The sequence below is a fragment of the Hyaena hyaena genome, unplaced genomic scaffold (assembly GCF_003009895.1).
Source record: "Hyaena hyaena isolate Hyena2069 unplaced genomic scaffold, ASM300989v1 scaffold_1056, whole genome shotgun sequence".
NCBI lineage: Eukaryota > Metazoa > Chordata > Mammalia > Carnivora > Hyaenidae > Hyaena > Hyaena hyaena.
In genome coordinates, this window is record NW_024081689.1 from 200,126 (window position 1) to 224,154 (window position 24,029).

Here is a 24,029-nt window from a genome sequence, read left to right on the forward strand (position 1 = left end):
CATCTTTTCCTTTCAAGGGTAAAAATTTTATTTTTGAGGAACTTCATACTGCACATTTTTAGAGTCACAAAGAAAGCCAAAATGTTATCCTCCCCTCATCCTAGAAATAAATAAGGGCATAAAATTTCTTTTTAAATCGCAACACTTGGAAGTTTAGCACCAGCATCCAAAATGAACAAAAAAGGATAAAAAAGCATTTACTCTATATTTCAGATTTCTTTGGCTGGGGTTCTCCCCATGCGGTATTAATATTTCTTCTTTGAATTCGTATTACCAAAACAGTAAAAACCAGGAAAAAAATATAAACCTAGTGGTTGCTGAAACTGGGGAGGTGGCTCTCTCGTCTTGCGTGCAGGCGTTCCCGGGATCTCCACTTGCTTAGCAAACTTGGCTGATGGTTTCCTTTTTGTGTAGCTGTCGGTTTCATAAAGAATAATCGTAAACATTCGAATGTCCATATCTTGGTTCTGAGTCTTCCATGTTATTGCTTGGATGTTTCTTTGGTGTTGGTAAGGTCATGGTCTGCTTTGTGCTTCATTTTTCTAATGGTCATTAATTGTTTTAGGTCACCTGAGGGGAGGAGGGAAAGTGAAACCAAACTTCAAGTGACAAGATGAACGAGAATTAAGGAAGAAAAAGGCAAAAAGTATGCTCTTCGTGTAATTCAAGCAACAGTATTTCAGAAAGTCACAATATAATCTACCCTTGCACCTACTGATCTGTACACGACACATGTAAGAAGACATTTTTGTAAACCAGAACATTCAGTACCTAGTAAAAATGTTATTCAATTGTAAAAAAGTGGGTGTCAGAGGGGCTAAGTCGGTTAGGCATCCATCCGACTCTAGATTTCAGCTCAGGTCATCATGTCACAATTCATGAGGCTGAGCCCCGCATCAGGCTGACAGCACAGAGGCTACTTGGGATTCTCTCCCTACCTCCCTCTCCACCCCTCCCCCACTCATGTGCAGGCTCTCTCTCACAATCAACATTTCTTTTAATATTATATAAAAGAAAATTACCCTCAGGGAGCCTTTTCAAATAAATGATGTTGCAGTATCAATAATTCTTCGTAATTACCTTTGTGGTTACACAATGTCTCCTAACATGAACATACCTGACGCTGAGCCACTTCCCAACGCTGGACAAATTAAGTCGCTCAACCGACTGAGCCACCCAGGTGCCCCTACGCTACATTCTGCAGCTCACAGCCTCCTGTTCAAACTGGCCACTAGGTGTCACCAGAGTAAAACTTTTAAAAGTTTTAGGAGTTTTTTTTTTTTTTTTTTCATACTACAAATTCTGTCTAGGAAAAAAAATGACCATCAGTAACTGTGAGAATGCTTATGCTCCCCCTTCCTAAAGGCTAACAAAGTAAGGTCAAATCCCATATTTAACCACTAGCTCTGCTCTTGTGCAGAATCCTCAAGGAGAAGGGGCTTGGTCCAGATGAAGCATGGACCTAGTTAGTTCAGACTCAAGCCAACAATACTTAAAAGAAAACAGCAACTCAAGGCCTGGGTTCCCCAAGCTCTTACCTGCTGATGGTAAAGGTGCCTGGGAGCCTGGTGTTACTCAGCACTGCTCTGCTCGGTGGCGGGAGCGGGCTTCTCAGATGGCGTCTCGCCTGCCTTGGTCTAAGCAAGACAGGACACAAAACCACAATCCAGAAATTAGCCGACCCAAGGGACAACAGGAAGTTCAAGACTAAAAGGTCTCAAAAGTCGGGATCTTCCTGCTCACGAAGGCAATCTTCCTGCTCTTAAGTGGGAGTCGAAAATTAGGACCACAGTAGAATGGCCAATAAATGGCGACGAAACACCACGACATCACAAAGTCTGATGCACAATGCTTTCAATACTTGCTTAGAGAGAGTTTCCTCTCCGTCAGTGCTGTCCTGGGCTCTGAGAGCCTTCAGCGCTTTAATTCTGAATCTCCATTAGCACACATAACCCTTCCAGAGAATGAGGAGTAGTGGAACTCAGACGCTTGGTTTGGGTTATGTACAGGGCATTCTCTCTCTCCATAATACATACATGCATAGATCTTCAGTAAAATATTGAAAATATTAGATTATCTTTCATATGCAGACTATACATGTAAATATGTAAATATATACCTTAATATGTAAATATATATGCTTAATGTAATAATAATAATAATATAAAATGTTATACAATTGTCAGTTACCAGGCTATCAAACCACTCTTTGGATACAATAGTAAATAAAGTCTGACGTGATTAAGGATGATCTGGCAACACCCCCTTCTGGCCGGCTGGATTTACCTCTTTGCCATCTTGGGAAGGAGCACTGGGAGGTCGGGGGCGACGCCGGTAGTTGTACGGGCGCCGGTACCCACGGCGAGCAGGTGGCTGGTTTGAACTGTTGGCCGCTTGCTGGTTCTCTTTATCTTCGGCCTCTCCAGCGGCCGGGGCGGGGCGGGGGCGAGGAGGGCCTCTAGAGCAGACAAGACAACAGAAAAGAGAATGGTGTGACAGGACAGGGGGCCTCAAGAATGATCTTTAGTTTTCAAGATTAAAAAGTCAAGGGATCAGGACTCATTGCTAGAATTACACACAGGCTTGGGGCGCCTGGGGGGCGCAGTTGTCTAAGCATCCGACTTCGGCTCACGTCGTGATCGCACAGTGCATGGGTTCGATCCCTGTGTCGGCCTCTGTGCTGACAGCTCGGAGCCAGGAGCCTGTTTTGGATTCTCTGTCTCTCTGTCTCTCTGTCTCTGTCCCTCCCTCAGCTCACACTCTCTCTTTCAAAACGAAACATTAAAAAAAAAACCCAAAACCAGAATTATACATAGGCTATTGCAGCAAATGGAACAGAGATTTTTTTTGGGGGGGGGGGGAGGGAATCTATTTTTCCACCATTTTCCCTCTTCATCTGAACACATGTGACATGTGTATATGTCCGGACACATACCATGGTCCTGCTGGGCACGTGACAGGCACGGAGGACAGGAAAGTTAGAAAAGCAAAGAGGCTCCTAGTACCTGCCCTCTAGGAACTGGGTTTAGTGGAGCCTGGAGGGATTGAACAAGGAAGGAAAACTAACATTATTTTGTGCCAGCGCCTGGGCTGGAATGTTTTGAGGTTAAATATTTCAACGCTAATTTTGTGAGTTGGATTTCTAGTGAGAAAACCAAGAGATTGTAGAGACGATAGGTATTTGGTTGAACCCTGGGGAATACTGCTTTTTAGAAGTCGAGAAAAGTCAAGTGTAACTTCCGCAGGATCACGCAGCCAGGGACTGACCGGGCTGGGACCTACACGGACCAAACACCGTCTCCTTTCTGGTTTTAAGACGTTTCTATGAAACCGCTTATTTTGGAAGTCTTTAGTATTTTATTGGTAAGAGTGACTATGTCTAAACTGGAATGAATCCTGTGAGGAAAAAGGACACGGACTGGTAGAAATCCTTTCCCAGAATAATACATTCTCCTTTCAATAAACCCAAGTTGCCAAACCCCAAGGTGGTCTAAATGTCGATCCGGAGGGAAGGTCTAGTTTCTTCACTTACGTCAAGGACTAGGTGAAGGAACAAGAAGGCTTGGGATATAATGAGCTTTAAAAGGCTCCAAGGGAGTCTAGCTCACTTGGGAGTCGGTCTTCACAGGGCATAAAGTACAAAAATCTACTCCTTCACTAATATGAATATATCATTGGTAGTATGGTAATAATGTCTAGTACTTACCGAGGGCTGACTATATATACATACATATATACAGTACCATTATCTTAGATTCATTAGTACTTTTAAAAATTATAAAATATTCCTTTCTGTCCATTTTATAGACCTGATAACTGAATCTTAAGAGTCCAGGAGCCTCCCAAAGGAGATACAGCTGCTAACTGCAAGGTGGGAATTTAAACACAACTTGATCTGTAGCCTGACCTAACACCTAGCCTGCCTTGGTGACAGGAATATTTGGTATCCCAAACACTCTCTGGCACTCACTCACCTCCTCCTTTCTCTGGCCCTAGCTCTCAACAATGGCCCATCAATTAATTTTCCGGTTATTGCATTAAACAAAAAAATTTAGTTTTCTTTTCTATCACATCACGTCAAAGCTAACCAATACAAACAATCGTTTTTGCACAACGATGCTGAAATGTTTTGTTAAACAGAGGGGAGATGCCCGATGGTCATTTGAAAACATACTGCAGAGTCTCTCTAAAACTCGGACCCATCGTCAAAGCAGCCACTTCTAATTACATAATAGATCCACACACGGACCCACAACAGTCTCATCCGTTAGGCTGTCGCTCACAAGTCCTTGACTGGTTGTCAGGTAACCACGTCACATACCTCCGGTACCTTGGGCGGTAAGTTGGATTTCGATGAACGGGTCCCTGAAGTTGTGTCCCCTCGGGGATTCCCTCCTTCATCTCTCCAATTTCACCAGCCTACAAGAAGGCAGTGAGAGCTGAAAATCAATGTCATACTACCAGACAGGAGAGAGACACAGAGCACACAGTTGCATTCAGATTGTGTGTGTGTGTGTGTGTGTGTGTGTTTTAAGTAAAAAAGTACACTGCTTCACTGTAAAGCCCAGAACCCTCAACTTTAACAGTGAACTGTTCACGGATTTAGATCTTTGCAAATGATAGGAAAGAAAAACTTATTTCTACTACAACAGTCTTTTGTGTATCACAGAGCACCTAGTTTTATTTTGCGATCCTATTTTAACATTTTGATGTGTTCCATTCATCTCTTACCATGAAAAAAAAGGAGAAAAAAACCCATTATTATGAAAGGAAATAGAATGATATACTACATTTGAGCAATGAGAATCTCTTCTACCTTTCAAACTCAGACCCACTCACTCTATGAACAGGGCATCCCTTCAGCCATTAACGGTTTCTACAGTGAAAGGTTTGCTCACAATTCTTAATGCCTTTGCTTCTGATCACTTCCTTCTCTCTCTTTGCATTTAATTACATTTTTTTTTTAAAAATCAGACTTCCTGGATGATAAATTTACTTTAAACTGGGGGTATAAAATTCATTTACTGTGGAACTTCCAAAGGAAAAAAACAACTAAAAACAAGAAGACCCACCAGACATCTCCAAAATTCCTTATAATATAGCCACAGCTTAACCTTTTTTCTCAACACTCACATCCTTTACTTCTCCATATTTCACCAAGAACAGAAAGGCCATCGGCAAAGAATTGCCGCATTCTTTCACTCTCAAATCTACCCACCTACCTGCGTTTGCTGTCGTTTTCTTCTCTCTCCTAACCCTGGGTCAGTGGTTGATGCTCATTACCCAAAGCCAACTTCTCACACCCCCTAGACCCCTTTAACTCTCTCTCCCTCCTTCCCCTTCACTGTACACTTTTCTTCCTCCTCTACTCCATCACTTCCATCCAGGTGTAGCAACATGAGGAAAGAGCTTCCATCTTCTGCAATTCTTAGAAAATAATCACATGCTTACAGAAAGTGGGAAGTACAAAATCTAATCCTCAGGCCCTAGTCAAGTATCACCAGTTGTCCCAGTGATGTCCCTGACGGCCAAGAAGACCCATTCAGAACCATGCCCCGAGCTGAGCTCTTTGCCCCGAAACAGTTCTTCAACGTTTACTTGGCTGTCGTGACCTTGACGCTTTTAAAAATTACAGGCCAGTTATTTTATACACTGTCCTTCAGCGTGGGGTTGTTTGGTGTTTCCTCAGGACTTAGCTTATGTATATTTGGCAGGGAAGCCATAAAAGTCACACTGCGTCCTTCTCTGCATCCTGCTGTGTGGCATATGGCTTCAATTTGTGCCGTTACTGACAGTGTTCAAGTTCAGAAGTAGTTAAGGTGGTATCAGCCAGGCCTACGCTGCTGTAAATTTACTCTTTTCCTCTTTGTAATTAATGAGGATTTGGAGAAGTACTTTCAAAGCGGGTAAACGTTTCCTTGCTCACCAGACTCTCAATATATTCATTTAGGTATTTATATCTGTACAGACTCATGGTTTTCTATTTTATTCAATGAGTTATAATCTGTTACTATCATTACTGGCCAATGGGAACCCTCTGAAAGCTGGCTCCTGCCCCTCTGACAGCTCTCCAACATTCTTTGAGTACTTTCTTGCTTTCTGGCACAACAAGATGTTCTGGGCTCATATTGTACTTTCTCTGGCCCAGCTCTGAAATCAGCCACTTCTCTAAGAGAGCTGCTTTTTTATTGGAGAATGGTTTTTAGAACTGAAAACTGAGGCCGGGTACGCTCGATGTTACTAAGGAGTCGCTGATTTCAGGTCATTTCTGAAGACAGAAATTAAGGAACACACATAAACAAATGCATGTGTTTACCTACAGGGTGAGTTACACATGTATAAAAGTGTGTGCGTGTGCATGTGTGTGTGCCTGTACAACGTATTTGATCTGTCCCTCTAGAGTGGCTTTCGGAGGAAGCTGCCGGGGTGAAGGAAGGGCTTGGGAGACCAGGAGAGAATTCACGGAATCGCAAAACAAAATCAAAGCAAACCAAAACCTTGCCCGGCCCCCCATCTTCCTCCCAGCTGCTGCCCCATTCCTCTGAGTTTCTTTACAGACTAGAGGAAAGCCACCACCGCCACAGAAACCTCCTCAAAGAAGAACTAAAACCTCTGTTTCCTTACCCTTTGCGCTCTTGACTTCATGCTAATCAGACTTCTGCCCTTACCAGACCGCTAACCCCCAAGTCACCAGACCCGGTAATCAATTCACAGCCTCACTCCCTCCTCTCCTCCTCAGCATTTGACACAGCATTTCCTTCTGGAAATATGTTCTCCCTACCTGCTCCCTCTCACCCCTCATCCTTGGAGGAAGCTGGTGTGCCCCAGGACTTGGTCCTAGGATCCATGTTCAACCTACACCCACTTTATGGTTAATCCCATCCCGCACCAGGCCTTTCACACTTCCCCCTGTCTCATCTCCCTCCTCAGGCTCCCTTCAGCCTCTGTCCCTGACCTTCCTCCCCCCCCCCCCATCCATAGCCTCTCCCAAAAACGAAAACCTTGGCTCGCTCGCTTCATGTAGGTCTCTTCTGAAACAGGACCCCAAAGACGTTTTCACCGCCTTATCTAAAATGACACCTTCCTAATTCAAGCCGCATATTCCCTCTTGGCTATGTTTTATTCTTCTGCGACTTCACATCTCCACCTGGAGGTAAAATTTAATGTGGGGGGAGGGGCGGTGAAGAGAAGGGGGAGTGGGAGGAAAGATCTCCAGATGGTTTCCCCCTTTCCCCTAAGCCCGATCTTTATTCAGTTTTCCTGTATTTGTTTAATCAAAAACCACAGAGACATCCTTTACTCCTCACGCCACACGTTCACTCCATCATCAGATGCCGTCACGTCTAGGTTTAAAATACTGCCAAAACGGGACCGCTGAGCACACCCCCCACCGCTAGCACTCTCGTCCATGCCAGGACCATCTCTGCACAGGGACTTACAGCAGCCGGGCTCCCCCACTGCCACTGTTGCCTCGTGGGGTCTAGCTTCCAGAAATAGTTCGGCGGGCTCATAGATATGTGCCTCCCTGTTGAGACCCCTTCGCAGGCTTTCCACCACATTTGGAGAGGTCGGCAGTCCTCAGCAGTCTACCGGGCAGGCTCTAGCTGCTCCCAGACATCCCCCTAACCTCATCGCCTACCCCTCGGCCTCGCCACTCAACAGTGCCGCCACCACAGGAGCCTCGCTTTAGTTCTCTGAACTAGCCACGCTGCTTCTTCCTCAGGAATCTTGATTCACAAAAAGCAGACAGAAAAAGCAATGTGTGAAGGATTAGAGTTTACCAGAACCGCAGAACGGGAAGGAAGAGCATCAGCCGAGACGGAGTTTAAATCAAGCCCTACAACTTCTGGCCACATGACCTTGGGTCAAGGTTGCCGATTTTTAAAAATATTACAATCTCTCCATTTGTAACAATGCCAACAAAATTATGGAAACCAACTGCATAAAGCCACAGGGAAGACTGAACGAGAATGGCTTTCACACGTCTGCCACTTGGTCAATGCCAAATCACTGATGCTCCCTTTTCTCTGTCATATAGGTTTTTCCTCAAAGACTGCAAATGGTTGCTATTAGTTCAGTAATTAAGCTAGATATTATCTTTGAAAAAAAAAAATAGAAGTCCTTTGGTCACGGATGTATCATGCTCTATTATGTCCTTTGTACATAAGGGAAATACCACTGGTCTGTATATTATCATTTTTTTCCGTGGTGTGTCCAGTATGGTTTCAGTTTTTATAGAGTAAAAAAATGTTTGTAGTGCCTTTTCTATTTGGCCTCAATATTTAACATCCTCGATTCTTGCTATACTTTCAAGCCATTACACTAACAATCTTGCAGTTGCCTAGCTACACGGAAGAGAGTTTTAGGAACTTTCATTTGATGCTATTGGCTGCCTGAGGCAGACCTCTGTAGTCACTGGACATCCCAGCATGGGGTGTATTAGAAAGATGGGAAAAATACTGAAGGAATTGAAGGACAGCTTTTACTTCATATATGGAATGGGTAAGAGAGTCGGCTCAAGTTTAAGCAACTCCATGCGATTATCAGAATAAGCACACGTTTTTCAGAAGTAGCTTTCCACCAGCTTTTGCAAATGATGTTCTACGTAGCACTGCAGAATCTCTTTGCTCTGAACCTTCAGTTCCTAGGGTAAAATATGCCTTATGTAAAAAAACAACATAGAAAAGAATCACGTTCTCAAAAAGATACACACGGATGTGCGAGATACTAAGAAAGATTATTTCAGGAAAGTGCTACTAATGCCCTAAAAATAAATGTGTATTATTTAGAAATCTCCCTGACTTTTCCTGCTCTGATTTCCTAGAAGCCCAGGGAGCTGCCTACTGTGGCCCCTGCACCCGCTCTCTCCATATATGCAAGTCTACTCGCTATTTTTAGCACATTCGTCAGGGACAGCTGTTAACGAGTGGAAGGGAATAACAAGAAGCAATGTAGAAAGAACACAGTCATGCATGACGGGCTGGGAGATGGGTAGCAAAGAACAGACTGAACATAATGTTCAGTCAAAACACTTCGTGGAAAAACAGAAAACAAAACCAAGGACACTGAGAGGAAGAAGTTACAGCGAATGATAACAAAGCCTCGTGTCCTCTCCCAAGGCTCCCAAGTTTCTGGGCACTGCAGAGTTGGTACAGTGTCCATCAACTGGAGGTCAGGTCCACAACAGCTATACACCAGTACTTTTCAGTAAAAAAAGGAGAAGCCATAACTAATCAACAATCCGCACAGCTACCTAGCTTTTCCTATGAACACCACTTCATGACAATTAAAAACTTGATGGATTTCATCTCTCCTCAGGCATGGAGCTAAAAATCTTCGCCTTTGATGGAATCATCATAACTTCCCCAAGACGAGGCACACAGCATTATCCGTGTTCAGTGGCTAAGAATCAAATGTGCGTTTGCAAAAGCTCACAGATTCAAGTTAGCAGAGAGAGATTCAACTCCTGGTCTGCTGACTTCAGAGTTTGAGCTCTTACTGCACAACCACCTGCCTCTCTAAACGGTCCCGTGTTCACCGGGGTGCCCGGTAGAGACGGGGCTGCTGTGCTTATGCTTTTGGAAATGAGACTAGAAGGGCGGATAAAAAAAAAAAAAAAAAAAAAAAAAAAACAAACTAAAGGCCTTGCCTCAGCTTTTGTGACCTCGGGAAGCCGCGAGCAAGGCCTGATTTCCGGCGGCTGGTGTTGGAGGAGGAGGAGGAGGAAGAGGAGGCAGAGGAAGGACGGAGGGGTGAGGATGGCCGAAGAAAGGTCCCAGGTGCAATTTTACCTGCATTCTGTTGGGATGGGGAAAGACCCGTGAGCGACGGTCAAAGGTCTGTCCCACGTGGTAAGGCGGGAACCGCCTCCGGTACTGAGGGCGGTACGGGGGGCGGCGCAGCTGACTCCGGGCCCCAGAGAACTGCCCGTCAGTGGCAGGGGGGTCAAATCCTTCACTGCTGCCGCTCCCTTCCTCCTCCTCCTCCCCAGCGTACTAGCAAGCAAAGAAACAGAGGTTCAGAAGAAGTTTCAGCGAGGACAGAACCAAAGAATGCGGCTTAGGATGAGTATCATCACCAAAAGAAACCCCCCCACCCCCAAAGGAATAATCCATCCCTCTCTGTTCTGCAGACAAAGTGCATTTAACCCAGGTTATCACGGGACTCCCTGGGATAAACAGACATCAAGATTAAGGTAGGTCTGTGCAGGTAAAACATTAAGAAGCAGAAAAGCAAGAGCAATCAGTCTGTAATGAATCTGAGTCGTCCAACTATAATTGGTGACTAGTGTGGGGCAGTGGCTGGGTGGCTCCGTTCGTCAGGCGCCCAGCTCCCGACGTGGGCTCAGGTCATGATCACAGAGTCCCAGGAGTGGGCCCCACATACATCTCTGTGCTGAGGGTGGAGCCTGCTTCGCATTCTCCCTCCCTTCCTCGCTCTGTGCCTCTCCCCCACCCACACTCTCTGAATATCAGTTGAACAACCAACCAAAGAAAACATGTACAAGAATGTTAATAGTTTAATAGCTCCGTCTGGTGTGTGTCTCCCAACATCTGCCATCCAGTGGGGTAAAAGTCAGGGCAAAGCAAGAAAACAAAATATTTTGTGGTGTTAACAGGTTTGTCCTAAGGGTCCTACCTTCCTGTAGCAATTCTCCCAGTGTGGATGGGGTCTCCAAAGCCCTTTCATGTCTAGGGGGCGAGTACCCAGTTGAAACGATTCTTATAATGGTAGTAGGATACTATTTGCCTTTCCCCCCTTACTCTCTCATGGGTATATGGAGGCTCATAACAGCTCCAGTGACATACAGCCTCTTAGCTGACTGAATGCAGAATGAGATATGAAAGCCCAGCCGGCTTCTATTAAACCAAGCAGAGATTTGCAAAAATTATGAAGCGACACCACTCTTCTCACTCAATTTAAAAACCTAGTCTTCAGGGGCACCCTGGGTGGCTCTGTCAGTTAAATGTCTGACTTCAGCTCGGGTTGTGATCCTGTGGCTTGTGGGTTCGAGCCCCGCATCGGGCTCTGTGCTGACAGCTCAGAGCCTGCTTCGGATCCTCTGTCCCTCTCTCTCTGCCTCCCTTCCCCCACTCTCTCTCTTTCTCTCAAAAATAAACAAACATTAATGATATTAAAAAATAAAAACAAAAGCCTAGTTTTCATTAAAAATGGTATTTATATTTGTGTAATGAGCTTATTTTCAATTAAGTATCTTCTAAATGTCTGCTCTAATTGGTAACAGATATAAACACTCGTAAACAAAACCTCTGGGATCGTCAGTCATACTTAGGCATATAAATGGGTCCAAACACCAAGAAGTATGAGAACCACTGACTTACGTAGGATTTTCTTTATATGCTTTGGAATAAAGTTTTAATTGCACTTTTACAGTAGTAAGTAATAGATATAGACAATTAGTAAGTAATAAATAGGCAGTTTCTAAATAGTAAGCCTTATTTACAAAGGAAACTAGTAACCCTATATTTTTTCTTATGTTTAAGCTACTATATATCACATACTAATATCTTATATTAAAACACATATAGCGAAACATCCCTCAAAGAATTTATTGCAAATCTTACACTAAAGGATATAGATATGCAAATACAAAAGGTGGTCAAGGGAAGTAGCTAGTTTTTAAAAATGAATAAATTAAAACCTAATAAATAATGACAAACTAAAAATAAAATAATGACCCATGTCTTTTGGAGGTGAGAGTATTTAAGATTTAGAACACTCCAGAATCCGCCACATGGGCAAAGAAATTCCCAAAAGGTAATAAAAGTTTCAACTGTAGCCTCATTGAGTCTAATTTCAGAAAAATCAAGCCATTCTACACTTCATAAAACCTGTATCGGCTACAATCTACAACTATATAAAAACATCTTAGTATAAAAAAAAATAAAAAAAAGAAACACATATTAGCATAGAAATCATACACCAAAATAGTAAGTGTGGGACTGCATACATTATTCTTCTTTTTAGGCTATTCTGTATCTTTTGAGTTTTAGACAGCCAAATCCTTCATTAATTACCTTTCAAAATAAGAATAATGTCGTCACCATTGCCAAACATGCTCTTGAGAGAAGCTCAAGAAGCTGTCAGGACATCAGGACATCACAATCGAAAACCTTCATTGACACGTACTTTCATGTACTTCAGAAAATTGTAAGGAAAATACATTTATATTCATGTACTATATTTACCAAAAAACATCTGCTGTCAGTGACCCACAGAATTCAAACACGTGCTATTCAAGGGTTGACTGTCATCACAACCAGAGTTCTGTAAATCTGATGAACTTAGAAGAGTTAACGTGATATAGTAACCGCTACAGTAGCTCATTCCTTCTCGCCACCTCCCACTGTCCAGGTTTTTATTAAAAATCAGACAGCATAAGCAGGGCACCTGGATGGCTCAGTCGGTTCAGCATCCAACTCAGTTCAGGTCATCATCCCAGGGTTCTGGGATCAAGCCCCACATTGGACTCTTCGCTGAGTGTGGAGCCTGCTTAAGATTCTCTCTCCTTCTGCCCCTTCCCCGCGCATACGTGCGCTTAAAAATAAATAAACTTAAAACAAAAATAAGGAAAACATGGGTAAGAAAAATACAAAAATAAAGGAGGGGATGGGAGGATGGTTGAAATAGGTGATGGGGATTAAGGGGAGTACAGGGTGATGTATGCAACTGCTGAATTACTATATTATACGCCCGAAACATGTTAATATAACACCTGTGTTAACTAACTGGAATCAAAATAGAAACTTAAAAAGAGTAAAAATAAAATAGAGAGCAGTAAAATAAAAAAAGGAAAAAATACAGAAAGAAAAATAAGGCATCATCAGGGTAGCTGATAAAAACCAATTTGGGGGGACGCCTGGGTGGCTCAGCTGGTTAAATATCCGACTCCTGATTTCAGCTCAGGTGGTGATCTCACAATTCCCGAGATCAAGCCCTGTCGTCAGGTTCTGCACAGACAGTGTGGAGCCTGATTGGAATTTGTCTCCCTCCCTCTCCCTCTCTCCCTCTCTCCCTCTCTCTGCCCCTCCCCCACTCATTTGCATGTGCACACCCTATCCCTCTCAAAAATAAATAATCATTTTAAAAATCCAGTGAGACATGGTGTGAAGATGACAGAATGAAGAATGAAAGCACTCAGGTGAGCAGAAAGACATAAATCTATCAAAGCATTAAGAAGAAATCATTCTCACTTTAAGACACTTTTTTTCTGGTGAGATTTTTGAAAAGATGTCCTTGGATGATATGCAAAGGCATAGTCTAGAGCTCACAAAGCATCTCGAGTTTTATTCTGTAAGTGACAATCCCAAGTACTAATTCTAGAAACCTTAAAAAAATGACTCAAATTTGATAGGATCCTCATAACAAATGAATGGGGTTCTGTTGGGGTGCCTTGAGAGTACTTTAAATTGAGCCTTCTTAGAAAGCGCGAGGCAGACTTGGTTGTGAACCCTTTCACCTGGACTGGTACCAATCTAAAGAACTAAAAGTCTGGGGAATGACTTAGTGCTTCTTTACTTTGAAATAATGGGAAAATGCTACGCTGAATAAAAGAGCTGCTTAATCGAGGTAAAATGAATATTCTGCAGTCAGTGCTGATTTGTTGCCTGTTCCTGTGCTATCGCCCATTCTCCCTTGCCAACCCAACACTTATTTTCTTAGAGACCAACAGTGCTAGTGCCAAGAGATGAACAGCTTTAAGCCAGTCATGGAAACCCCAGGCCCCTTTGCCAGTGAGTGCCACATGACTAGGTTCTGGCCAGATAAAAGAGCCTAATAGAGAAAGCCCTTCGGACTGGCACAGCCTGTCTGGATTAAAGCTTCCTCTTAAAAGATAATTGTCTGCTGCTTGCAGTCAAGATACCTACAAACTGACAGCACCTCTGCACGGCAAGTTTCCAAAGAGACCTGTGGCTGTGGATGAATTCTGGGCACCACAAATCTCCCCGTCCAAACCCATATCATTCTGTGCCTCCAGAGGAAGACACAGTCATCTGCTCCAGGTATATACACTTCCATGTTTCCATTTTATACTCGCAAGCACCAAGACAACATACATTACGGGGAGGCCCACGGCGCCTGTCATAGTAGCCGCGTCTGTAACGGCGCCGGTCGGCAGCGTAACGGCTCCCTTCCACGGGAACTCCATCTGGTCCAGTCACGTTGGCTGCTTCTGCGCCCTGAGAGAGAAGGTCAACAGAGATGGCCTCAAAATTAAAAAGAAGCTAAACTAACCCTCTCCAGCCCCCACCCCCAATTAAAAAAACCAGCCTTGGACAGTCAGATCAGAGTCTGGCAGAACGTACCCACAAGTCCTACTGTGACCTCAAGTGCACACCCAGGTATGAATAAGGTGGGCAAGGTGCTTGGCGTCCTGATTACAATGTAGTTTCTTTGCTCACACAACCTAAGCTTTTCCTTCTGGTTTGGTTATACTAAGTTCAAAAGCAGCATGGACCCCTTTAAAGAACACACACTGGCAAATGTAATGCGATTGTAAAAGAAGTAATGACGCTACACCAGGAAGAGTATTTCTCCATGGGAAATAAGGGAGATGTTATCTTCTTAGAAAAATGTTGAAACCTAGATTATTCTAAGAGGCACTAAGAGAATAGCTGTTCATGGGCTCAAGTGGCTCTGTCCAGCACTGAGCTATCGAGAGGGAAACTTCTCCCGCCTCGGCAGCAACGGAAGACTCCTTGATTTCGTCACACATAATTCCCACAAACATAATGTCACCTGAGACCATCTTAGTATCCTTCCAACACACTTAAGCGTCCTTATTCTCTTATGGACAAACAGATAAAACAGTGCTTCAAAAACAATGAAAAAAAAATTCAGACGAGAGAGATTCAAAAGAGTAGATTTCACATTCAACACCAATCTGTAAAACCTCACAGTCCTGAAACCATACGAAGGTAAAACCAGCCTGGCAATACAAAAATTTAAGAGTTGGATGGGATAATAGAGACCAGTCTAGGTCAGCATTTGCTGGTGGATGACTTGAAACTCCAGATTTGCAAGGCAGCTGAGGGACCACAGTAGTAAAGAAATCATTTAAATTTCTATATTAAATAAATGAGGCACCTGGATGGCTCAGTCGGTTAAACATCTCTTGATTTTGGCTCAGGTCATGATCTCTCTCTGCACTGTCATCGCAGAGCCTGCTTGGGATTCTCTCTCTCGCTCTCTCTCGCTCTCCCCATCCCCCACTCACGCTCTTGCAAAATAAATAAAGTTAAAAAAAAATCTTTTTCCCCAAAGCAACTTCAATCTATTTGTAATACTATAAGAGTTGTGGGCCACCTGGCTGGCTCAGTCTGTGGGGCATGTGACTCTTGATCTCAAGGTCATGAGGTGGAGCCTCACGCTGGGTGTAGAGATTACTTTAAAAAAAACACTATAAAACGTTAACCTACGCTGGAATATACGTTTGGTACCAAAGCAAACTGCATCTTTTAAATTTTGAAAAATTAGCTTCTCCCTCTGTAATTAAACAGGACTCTTCATCATTTATTAAATGAGACATTACAACGTCCTTCTATAATAAATCAAAGAACATTTATAAGGACATTCAATAATCAAAAGTTTTCTACTGAAAAGTCACTTCTGTCAAAAATCCAAACCAATGTTATTTCATAAGGGGCTGAGAGACTACTTACTACGCAAGAAAAACCACGTGCCAGCACACTTTGATACCCAGCCACAATAATCTCACCTTTTCTCCCTCAACCACATCAAACTCTACAGTTTCTCCATCTCCTACACTGCGCAGGTATTTCCGTGGGTTATTCTTCTTGATGGCAGTCTGTCAAGAGAACAGAAAATTCTAAATGAAGACTATGTCAACAGAGGCCAGCGTTCACCTTTTAAGTTCATTGAAATATTATTCTCCCACTCGCCTGGATCTTCAAAACAGTAATAAAAAAATGAAACAAAACACTGCAAAACTAGGTTCCACGTTATTTTCTTGACTTGTGGTTGCCTCTGAGACTCATCTTGGCAGGTGGATTCAACAGGATGTGTGTAGTTACTACACACTTCTGTTACAGCCTGATCATGATATTGGAAAGAGTAGTTCCCTCAAGCTATTAGGCATCTAAGATTCAGACTGCACCTCTATGGGTCGGGAGGGAAAGGGGGGGTGCCTCCATGAAGTCTTGCTTAACACACAAATACATTTTAGGTGGAGGGACTTCTAGAAACAAGAGAAACTGCTAACCTCAAAAGGAATTTTAAACTAAGCAAAGGAGGAGGGATGATGAAGAATAGAAAAAAGGAATTTAAAAACGCCAGGGGGGTAAATATTTCTGATAGAATACACAACACTACTTCAGGAATGAAACATTACTGATAAACAAAATCTGGCCTCTTCTCCCTCCCCGCTCCATGTTATGGATAAGGAAACATGAAGCTGGTAAGGGATTTTGCTGAAGGCATAAAGATACAGCCTTGGGGGGCGGGGGAGGGGAATCCAGGCAGGGTGGGTAGGGGGAATTCACATCCCTACACTGGATCTATGATATTTTCCAATATTTTCCCCATCACACCAACTCATCCCTACAGATTTGTGATACTCGTCCCTCAACATCTGCATATGGAAAGGCCTCCCCTTTTCAGCCCATGGAAGGGAGAGAATAACTCCTGCAATGAATTCCCATGTCTGTGGTTGGTATCTCTAAATGGTTAAAGGGGCTCTGAGTTTCTATGGAACTAGGTCAACCTTATTTTATAAAGCGATTAGGCATGTGTAATCCAGCCCTTCCCTTACTCTGAGTGGGAGGGAGGAGGGAAAAGAAATGAGCCAATAGGGCAGAGACCTCACCCACGGAGGAAGAAAGGCAGCCCAGGACAGGATATCTGCGCACGCAGTTAGAACATTGAGCCATTCCAAAAACAGCCCCTCCCTGCCGGCTCGTTCCCTTTTTCCTGTTCAACTGGGCAGGCCTCAACACATCGAGGTGACTCACCACACGACCTCATGAGGGCTGGAATCAGGTCATAGACTTGCAGACTAATGATGCTGGCCACCAGGACACAAACGTGCGAGGTCCCTTTACTGCATCTGTCACCAGACACGGACTTCTTAGCCCCAAAGGTCTATCTACGGAACATCTAGGTAGCAGAAGCAGCACTTCTCTTTCAGTGTGTGATAATCTGAAAAGTCACCCTGTCTCAATGACAACAACAAATCTCTAATGATCTGGGCACAACTGAAATACATCCAGTGAAGCAGACATGTAAACAACAGGCGCCACAACCAGTAGAGCTGAATCTTAGATACTGCTATCCCTGGTCACCACACCCACCCCGATTCAGAACCCTCTAGAGAAGGAGACGGCGACAAAGAAACCCAGATAGATGCTTCGCGGAGCCCTGCAGGGAGCACCGGTGTTAGTACCAGACTATACTTTCCTGTTACACACTAAGAGCTCCCCACAGACTTGAGCCAACTCGCTGAAAATTAAATAAATAGACAAAAAAGAACCACAAAGGCATCCTGCATTGTAAAACAAGTCCGGGATGCATGATGAAATAAACAGCATCCCAGGCCAGGAACGTAAGGAAAGTCAAAAACATCAGCAGCCACGAAGCCCGTGTTTCCCACATTTTACCCATCTTCTCCATCTCCTTCCAATCCAAGGGAACGTGGACTTTTGACCTGGACATGTGCTAACCACGCCTCATTCTTTTACAGGATTGAGGGCTATCCTGGGAATTGGGGAGTTTTTCTCATGTCTTGGATACACACACCCTAACCGTCTGCTTTCCTGTGCTATTTGCTTCCAGTCAGAGCCACTCTGGGAGAAGAAGACCTTTCGCCAACACCCACCCGGGGCAAAAGCCAGATTGGTTCCAGCCAAACACCAAGGAGGGACCACAAAGTCAGGAAAGTAAGATGCTAACGTGGGAACCAAGTTTTGCTAAGGAGTCAAAGGCTTTCAAAATGAGCAACTGGTCAACTGAGTATGACTCCATTCAACTGCAAGACTAAAAAGCTAAAAAACAACGGGACAGAAGAGCTCATCTGCCAATCCTGAAACGCGGAAGTGTTCTCTCTGGCCAAAATAAAACTGCAAGGAGGGTGTACAGTGGAATAACAGTTTATAGGACTTCGTTTTGGAAAAGAGACACCAGCAGATTACAGACACCCGTCTCCTCACACAGCAGATGGAACGTTTGTTATCCCTCTTACCTGATGTACAAACACATCTTCTTTGGTGTCGTTTCTGTTAGAAGACAAAAAGTTCACAGATGAAAAGCACTAGGTATGGGGAAAAACTTCAAAGAAAAGACGGTCTATGAGTTTAGATTCCAAGGCCCCAAAAAGGCAACAGACGTTTTTGTTTAGCCCCAACTTAATTCAGAAGCCTAGAAATTGGTCCTTGCTAAGAACTTCCAAACCCGCAAGATACCCACTGTGCTCCTCCATCTTACCAAGGTGCTTAGATCCAAGTGCCCGGCTTCTACAGACACATCCGTTCCCTCTCATCTCCTCCTAAATCACGCGGAATGTAATCAGAGCCCGAGATTTCCCTCCCAGTAAAAGCAAAGCAAGACAGTAAAAGGACAGGGCACAGCTGTGAACTAGGCTCCCCTTACACTGAAACCTAAAACAGCACCCTCTCCACCACCCTGCCCTAACTCACCCCACCCCCCACCAAATCAGATAAGGAAGAAATTAAGGAATTTTTAGGGAGGGCGAGGCAAAGAACATGACAGTGTTATAGAAAAACATCACCAGACTCCCAGCAGCCTACAGTTGTGTTCTCATTCCTACAGGGTTAGAAGTTCCCAGAGTTTAAAGAAAACACTACGCTTTCTACACAGGACTTGGGCCAGACCTGGGTTACAGATCCAGCTCAATTACTCACTAGGTGTGTGACCTTAGGAAAGTTGCTTAACCAGTCTCAGACTCCATTTCTCCATCTGTGAAATTACGGATATGGTCTCAATTATCCTAAGGCCCTCCCCATTTCTCTTTCATCTCCCTCACCTTTTTTCTTTTAATGACTGGATTTTAAAAAAATATGTTATTTGTCTGCAGTCTGGAAGCGTATTTTAATTAATATTGAATAACCAATAGCTTAGAAATGAGAACATCCACAGTGCTTACAAATCTCAAAAGGTACTCCAGCCATCAGGTAAAAACAAAACAAACAAAAAAACTTACAGAAGTCATTTGAAAAGTCTGGCAAATGATTTATAAGCTGCTGGCGCTAGAGAGTAAGCATGCATTTAAAACCTGTACGGAGATACACACACGTACCGATTTATAAATCCATATCCATTTCTGACGTTGAACCATTTGACAGTGCCAAGGACTTTGGTGGCTAAAATAAGATTAAGCAGATAAATTAGTATCTGACCTACAAAGAGAGAAAGCTCATATCACAAAGGTCTTGATGGCATTATATAAAGCCTAGACATACCTGAGGAAACCATTAAAGGCTTAATTCTAAAATATATTAGGAAAAGTAAATGGAGCAAAGGAAGATAGCATAGGAAAATACTTTTCAGAAGACTAAACCTTTCTTCCTCCTTAAACTTTTCGGTGGTCATAAGGAGTGGTCATAAAGTCGATACATTTCTGCAATAATTTAAATTGAGAAACATTATGGAAAAAACAAACAATACGTTTTGTGATTAAAGTTTTAATCGTGGAAAAACTCCGTAGGCGCAAAAGAAGGGTCTAATGAAAGGCGACTGTAGACAGATGAACAAGGTTAAGTACCAATGACCGGAACACATCACTTACACACTTTGAAATCCCAGGCGAACTTTAGTAAGTGAAATAGTAGCTCCTTGTTACCACCTAGTCTACAAAGACATAAAGTAACTTGTCTAGCCGCCAGATGGGGGCCTATCAGAGGAGTCAAGAGTAATAATAGAACTGATGCTGTCTCACCCGGCTCTGTACTCACCACCCCGAGACATGAGGTAACAGGCCTTTCCGAACCACAGGGATGAATCCGGGCATCTGTTTCACTGTTTACCCCACTCTCTGCAGTTGGAGAGAGTCAAACTCACCCCCCCCCTTTTTTTTTTAATCTCCCTCTTTAACTTGATTGTCTCTACTTTCCATTGTGAGGGGGACCATTTCTATGCAATGCCAGACTTCGACAGAATTCAAGAGAAGGAATCTAAACAAACAGTACGGTCCTATAACTTGTACTTTGTACATTCACATTTATTTCAGCCATCACGTCACGTATGATTTGAGAAGACTCCCTTGAACCCGTTGTGAATGCCAAATTCAGAACCTCTAGGAAATGCCAACGTCTAAATTCAGGAAATGCATAAAGCAATTATCAAGACTCAATGAAACAGGAAATCTGACAATAGAGTACCTTAAAAAAAAAAAAAAGCTTAGCAGAGAATGAAAGTTAATAGCATTAACTGTTACTAGGGCTGCCTCTCAATGAGATACAAACTTTAGAACTTTCAAGGATAAACAATAAGGATTCAGTTTTCAAATTCAAGACTCAAATAGTAATTAGGACTTGTTTTGTTGTGGGCTGGGCTAGTTCTGGGTTTTGCTACGTTGATATGCTTAAGGAAGTACTTTAGCTCTCTTTGTAAAAGAGAAACAAATCAAAACCTCTCTTCGCCTCCAAAGTCATTTGTAGCCCACTACTGAGTGGAGTGATCTCCAGCACGAATTCCAAGTAAGGAGAGATTGCAGAGACCACTGCAATCTTCAGCTTTAAACCATTCTGATTAGAAATGAGAAGGTCAAAGGAGAAAAAACCATTTTCTGTTTTAGGTCTAATGTACACAGAAGAGGCCCGCTTTTGTTAAACAGTACGCTTTTAAGTCGCACGTTACTTCAAATGATTAGAGTTTTGTGCCTCCTCTCCTCTCATTCACCCCAAAATTAATGACCTAGGAAAATACAAAGATAGGAACCCTTTTGGATTCCTTTTCATACGGCTAATGTCTAGCACTGTCAAAGGAATAATCCTGATCAGAAAGGCAACACTAAGAGAATAGCAAAAAAAGATGAAAAATGATGTTCAAGTCTAAATTCAATCCAGGCTGAAGGCTATTTTCACTCCTCAGTGCAGTTTTTTAAAGTTTCCTAATTCCACCAATACCCCCAACAACTTCACATGGTCAAACACATTCACACGCACTTCTTGCTTTGAAACCATATCCTCGCTTCACATACACGAGGAGGAAGGGAGGCCAGAGGAAGACTGTACGGCTTCTATAATGTTTATTCAAAGGAAAGTTTTCTTCCACACTGGGGAAACAAACACCACTTTCTGCGGCCTGTGGCTAGCCACTGAGGCTGAAGCCTCTTTGTAGGAACTAAGATGGAAGAACTCCAAACCAGAATTCCATTTCAGTCAGCACTGTGCCTGGCACAGTTTAGGCACCCGTGTGTTTGCCTGGCACAGGGAAGGAGACGTCAAGGCACAAGGACAGGGACAGTGCTGAGACGCCATGTAGGAGGCCACCCTTCATTTAAAGACTCGGGAGTTACAGAGGAGAGACAGACTCCTCACCTGGGATGCGGCAGGGCCTTAAGAGCAGCTGGTGCTTGAGAAAATAAATTTCTCTCTTCCTTTCATCTTTCAAGATGTCTGCTTGAGTTAAAAGCCCAGCAGTTTAGTTTAGATCAGAAGGGTACCAAGGATCAAGTGCACACCTGCAAAATCTCCTGTCCACAAAATGAGTTACCCTTAAGAGTATATCTTAACTCTGGTTTAGAAAACCCACGAGGTGTTGTCTCTTTTAGACATTTTGCACAGATGTGTTCCAAGAAGCACTTGTTGGTCACAATATCACAATACTGACTAGCGTTACGTAGCCTTTAGTCCAGCAAAATAAAAGCAAGTTTGTTTCTTTTTTTTTTTTTTTTTTTTAGTTTACTTATTTTAATGTTTCATTTATTTTTGAGACAGAGAGAGACAGAGGGTGAGTGAGGGACCAGCAGAGAGAGAGGATGACACAGAATCCTAAGCAGGCTCCAGGCTCTGAGCTGTCAGCACTCATAGACCAGACAGACATCATGACGGGAGCCCAAGTCCCACGCTCAAATGACTGGGCCACCCAGGTGCCAGTTGTTGGTTTTTGTTTGTTTGTTTGTTTTTTGTTTTTGTTCTTTTTCAGAGAGAGCATATGCGCAGGGGCGGGGCAGGGAGAGAAGGAGAGAGAGAATCCCAAGTAGGCTCCAGGCAGTCAGCGCATAAGAGGGCAAGCTTGTCTCTTCACCTACGGGGTTACAGCTAGCATGCTGCTCCCCAGCAACCCAGACAAAGCTGGGGGGTGGGGGTGGGGGCTGGGGATCCAAGGAAGCCGGCCTCTCAAGGCAGGGACCGTGGAATCTCTATCACACTTTCTTCCCATTATTCTCTCACTTTTCTTCCCAGGAAATTGGGCAGGCAAGGCTCAGAGAGATCAGACACACCCCAGCCCAAACACTGGAAACGTCTCTCTGAAGCATCCCACACCATCTCTTAACTTTCCCGTTTAAAGGAGCCAGCGGGACACAGGCACACACCCTTTAGAGAGTTTGTCCACCGCCCACCGGCTTCGTAAACCCGCGTGGGGCCTCACGGGGCGCTCCCGAGGGGCTGACACGCTGCAGTGAGGCGACAAAGCCGACAGGGACCACGCCAGTCTCGGCTCTGCGCCACCAACCTGGGTGCTCCTGCCGCCTGCTCCCCTAAGTTACAAGTCCCAAGATAAGCCTCTTCTGAACACACGCTACCGACCAAGTTCTCTCAGCTGTTGCACCACGTGCGTTCCCACCGCCCGCGGCCAAGAAGCCGCTCGAGAGATCGGTCAACGCAAGCCGCGGGCCCCGGGAGCGAGGACGACGGGGGACCGAGACCCAGGTTTCCCGGGGAGGATTGCGACACCCCTTTGCCGGCATGTGGCCGACAGAAGCATGGCGCCCTCCCCGCGCCCACGTGGGAAGGGCGTCAGGGACAGACACCCGAGCCTTCTCAGCCCCGAGCCTTTCCAGCTTGCCCTGCCCGCCCCTGGCCCCCGCCTTCCGCCGCGGGAAAGCCTCCGCTCAGCCCGGTCGCCAGCGAGGCCGCCACGGTGCCCGGCCCACGGGTCTGCCCCTCCCCTGCGCCCACCTCCACCCCTGCCCCGCGCCCTCGCTCCGGGAGCGTCGCCCCTTCCCTGTCTGGACCGAGGTTCCCCCCCCCCCCCCGAAGGGAGGGTGCGGCCGTGCCTGCGCCGCGGTGGCCAAAGTCAGGACCCCGGCCGGCCGGCCCGGGACGCGGAGAGGCGCGCACCGGGCGGGGAGCAGGCGGGCGGCCGCCCCGGCGCTGCGGACCCCCCGCCGTCAGGCCGCGGCCCCCGCTCGGCGCAGTCCCCACCCTCCGGCGGCCTGACTCACCGAGAACTTTTTTCTCCGCGTCTTCACCGCCGGCGGGGGCCGAAGAGGCGGGGGCCGCGGTGCCCGCGGCTGCGGGGGCCGCGTCCCCACCGGCGTTCCCTGCGACCGGGGCGGCGGGCGCCGCGCCGCTGGCGCCCGGGCTCTTGGGCGCGGGGTCCTGGGGCGCCGCGGCGGCCGCCTCCGCCGGAGCCTGCGGGAGGGTGGCGGCGGCGGCGGCGGTGGCCTCGCCCGCCTCGCTCATGCCGCCTCGTCTGCTCTCACTCGGGCACCTCGGTGGCGGTTGGAGGGCGGTTGGCGCGGCGGCCGGGGCTCGCTCTCGGGGAGGCCGGTGCGGCGCGGGCGGCGGCGGCCGACGTGGGGGCTCTCGCGGCGGAGGCGGCTCGAGCTCTCGGGCCGCGCGCTCGCTCTTGGGCTCCTCGCTCGATCTTACTGCCCCAAAAATGGCCCCGCACAAGTTTTTCTAGGCGGCGCGCCGGCCGCGGAGGGGGGTGGGGAAGGCTGGCCGCGGAGTTGGGCACGACTTCATTAGCATTTAAAGGCGCCGGGTGCCCTTTCCAGCCAGCGGTCCGCCGGGGGCTGGAGCGCGGGGCCGGACGCCCGAAACTGGCCTGCTGCGCGGAGGCGAACGCGGCCTCGGAACGTCGCC

The 24,029-nt window shown here is 45.5% G+C and overlaps 1 protein-coding gene across 2 annotated transcripts; it reads right to left on the reverse strand.

The window, feature by feature from the left end:
- Window positions 1-23,724, reverse strand: YBX3 (Y-box binding protein 3). Of its 2 annotated transcripts, XM_039222112.1 has the most exons (10): window positions 23,384-23,724; window positions 19,292-19,355; window positions 18,218-18,251; window positions 15,740-15,829; window positions 14,079-14,201; window positions 9,792-9,995; window positions 4,322-4,419; window positions 2,287-2,458; window positions 1,539-1,637; window positions 1-570 (listed from the first exon to the last, which is right to left on the reverse strand). In XM_039222112.1, exons 1-9 carry the CDS (start codon window positions 23,622-23,624, stop codon window positions 1,572-1,574), a joined length of 1,092 nt encoding a protein of 363 aa, XP_039078043.1. In that variant the 5' UTR covers window positions 23,625-23,724; the 3' UTR covers window positions 1-570; window positions 1,539-1,571. The 2 variants fall into 2 exon arrangements, with proteins under 2 accessions (XP_039078043.1, XP_039078044.1); XM_039222113.1 differs by lacking the exon at window positions 9,792-9,995 and having other exon boundaries at window positions 23,384-23,723.
- Window positions 23,725-24,029: the final 305 nt, after the last annotated feature.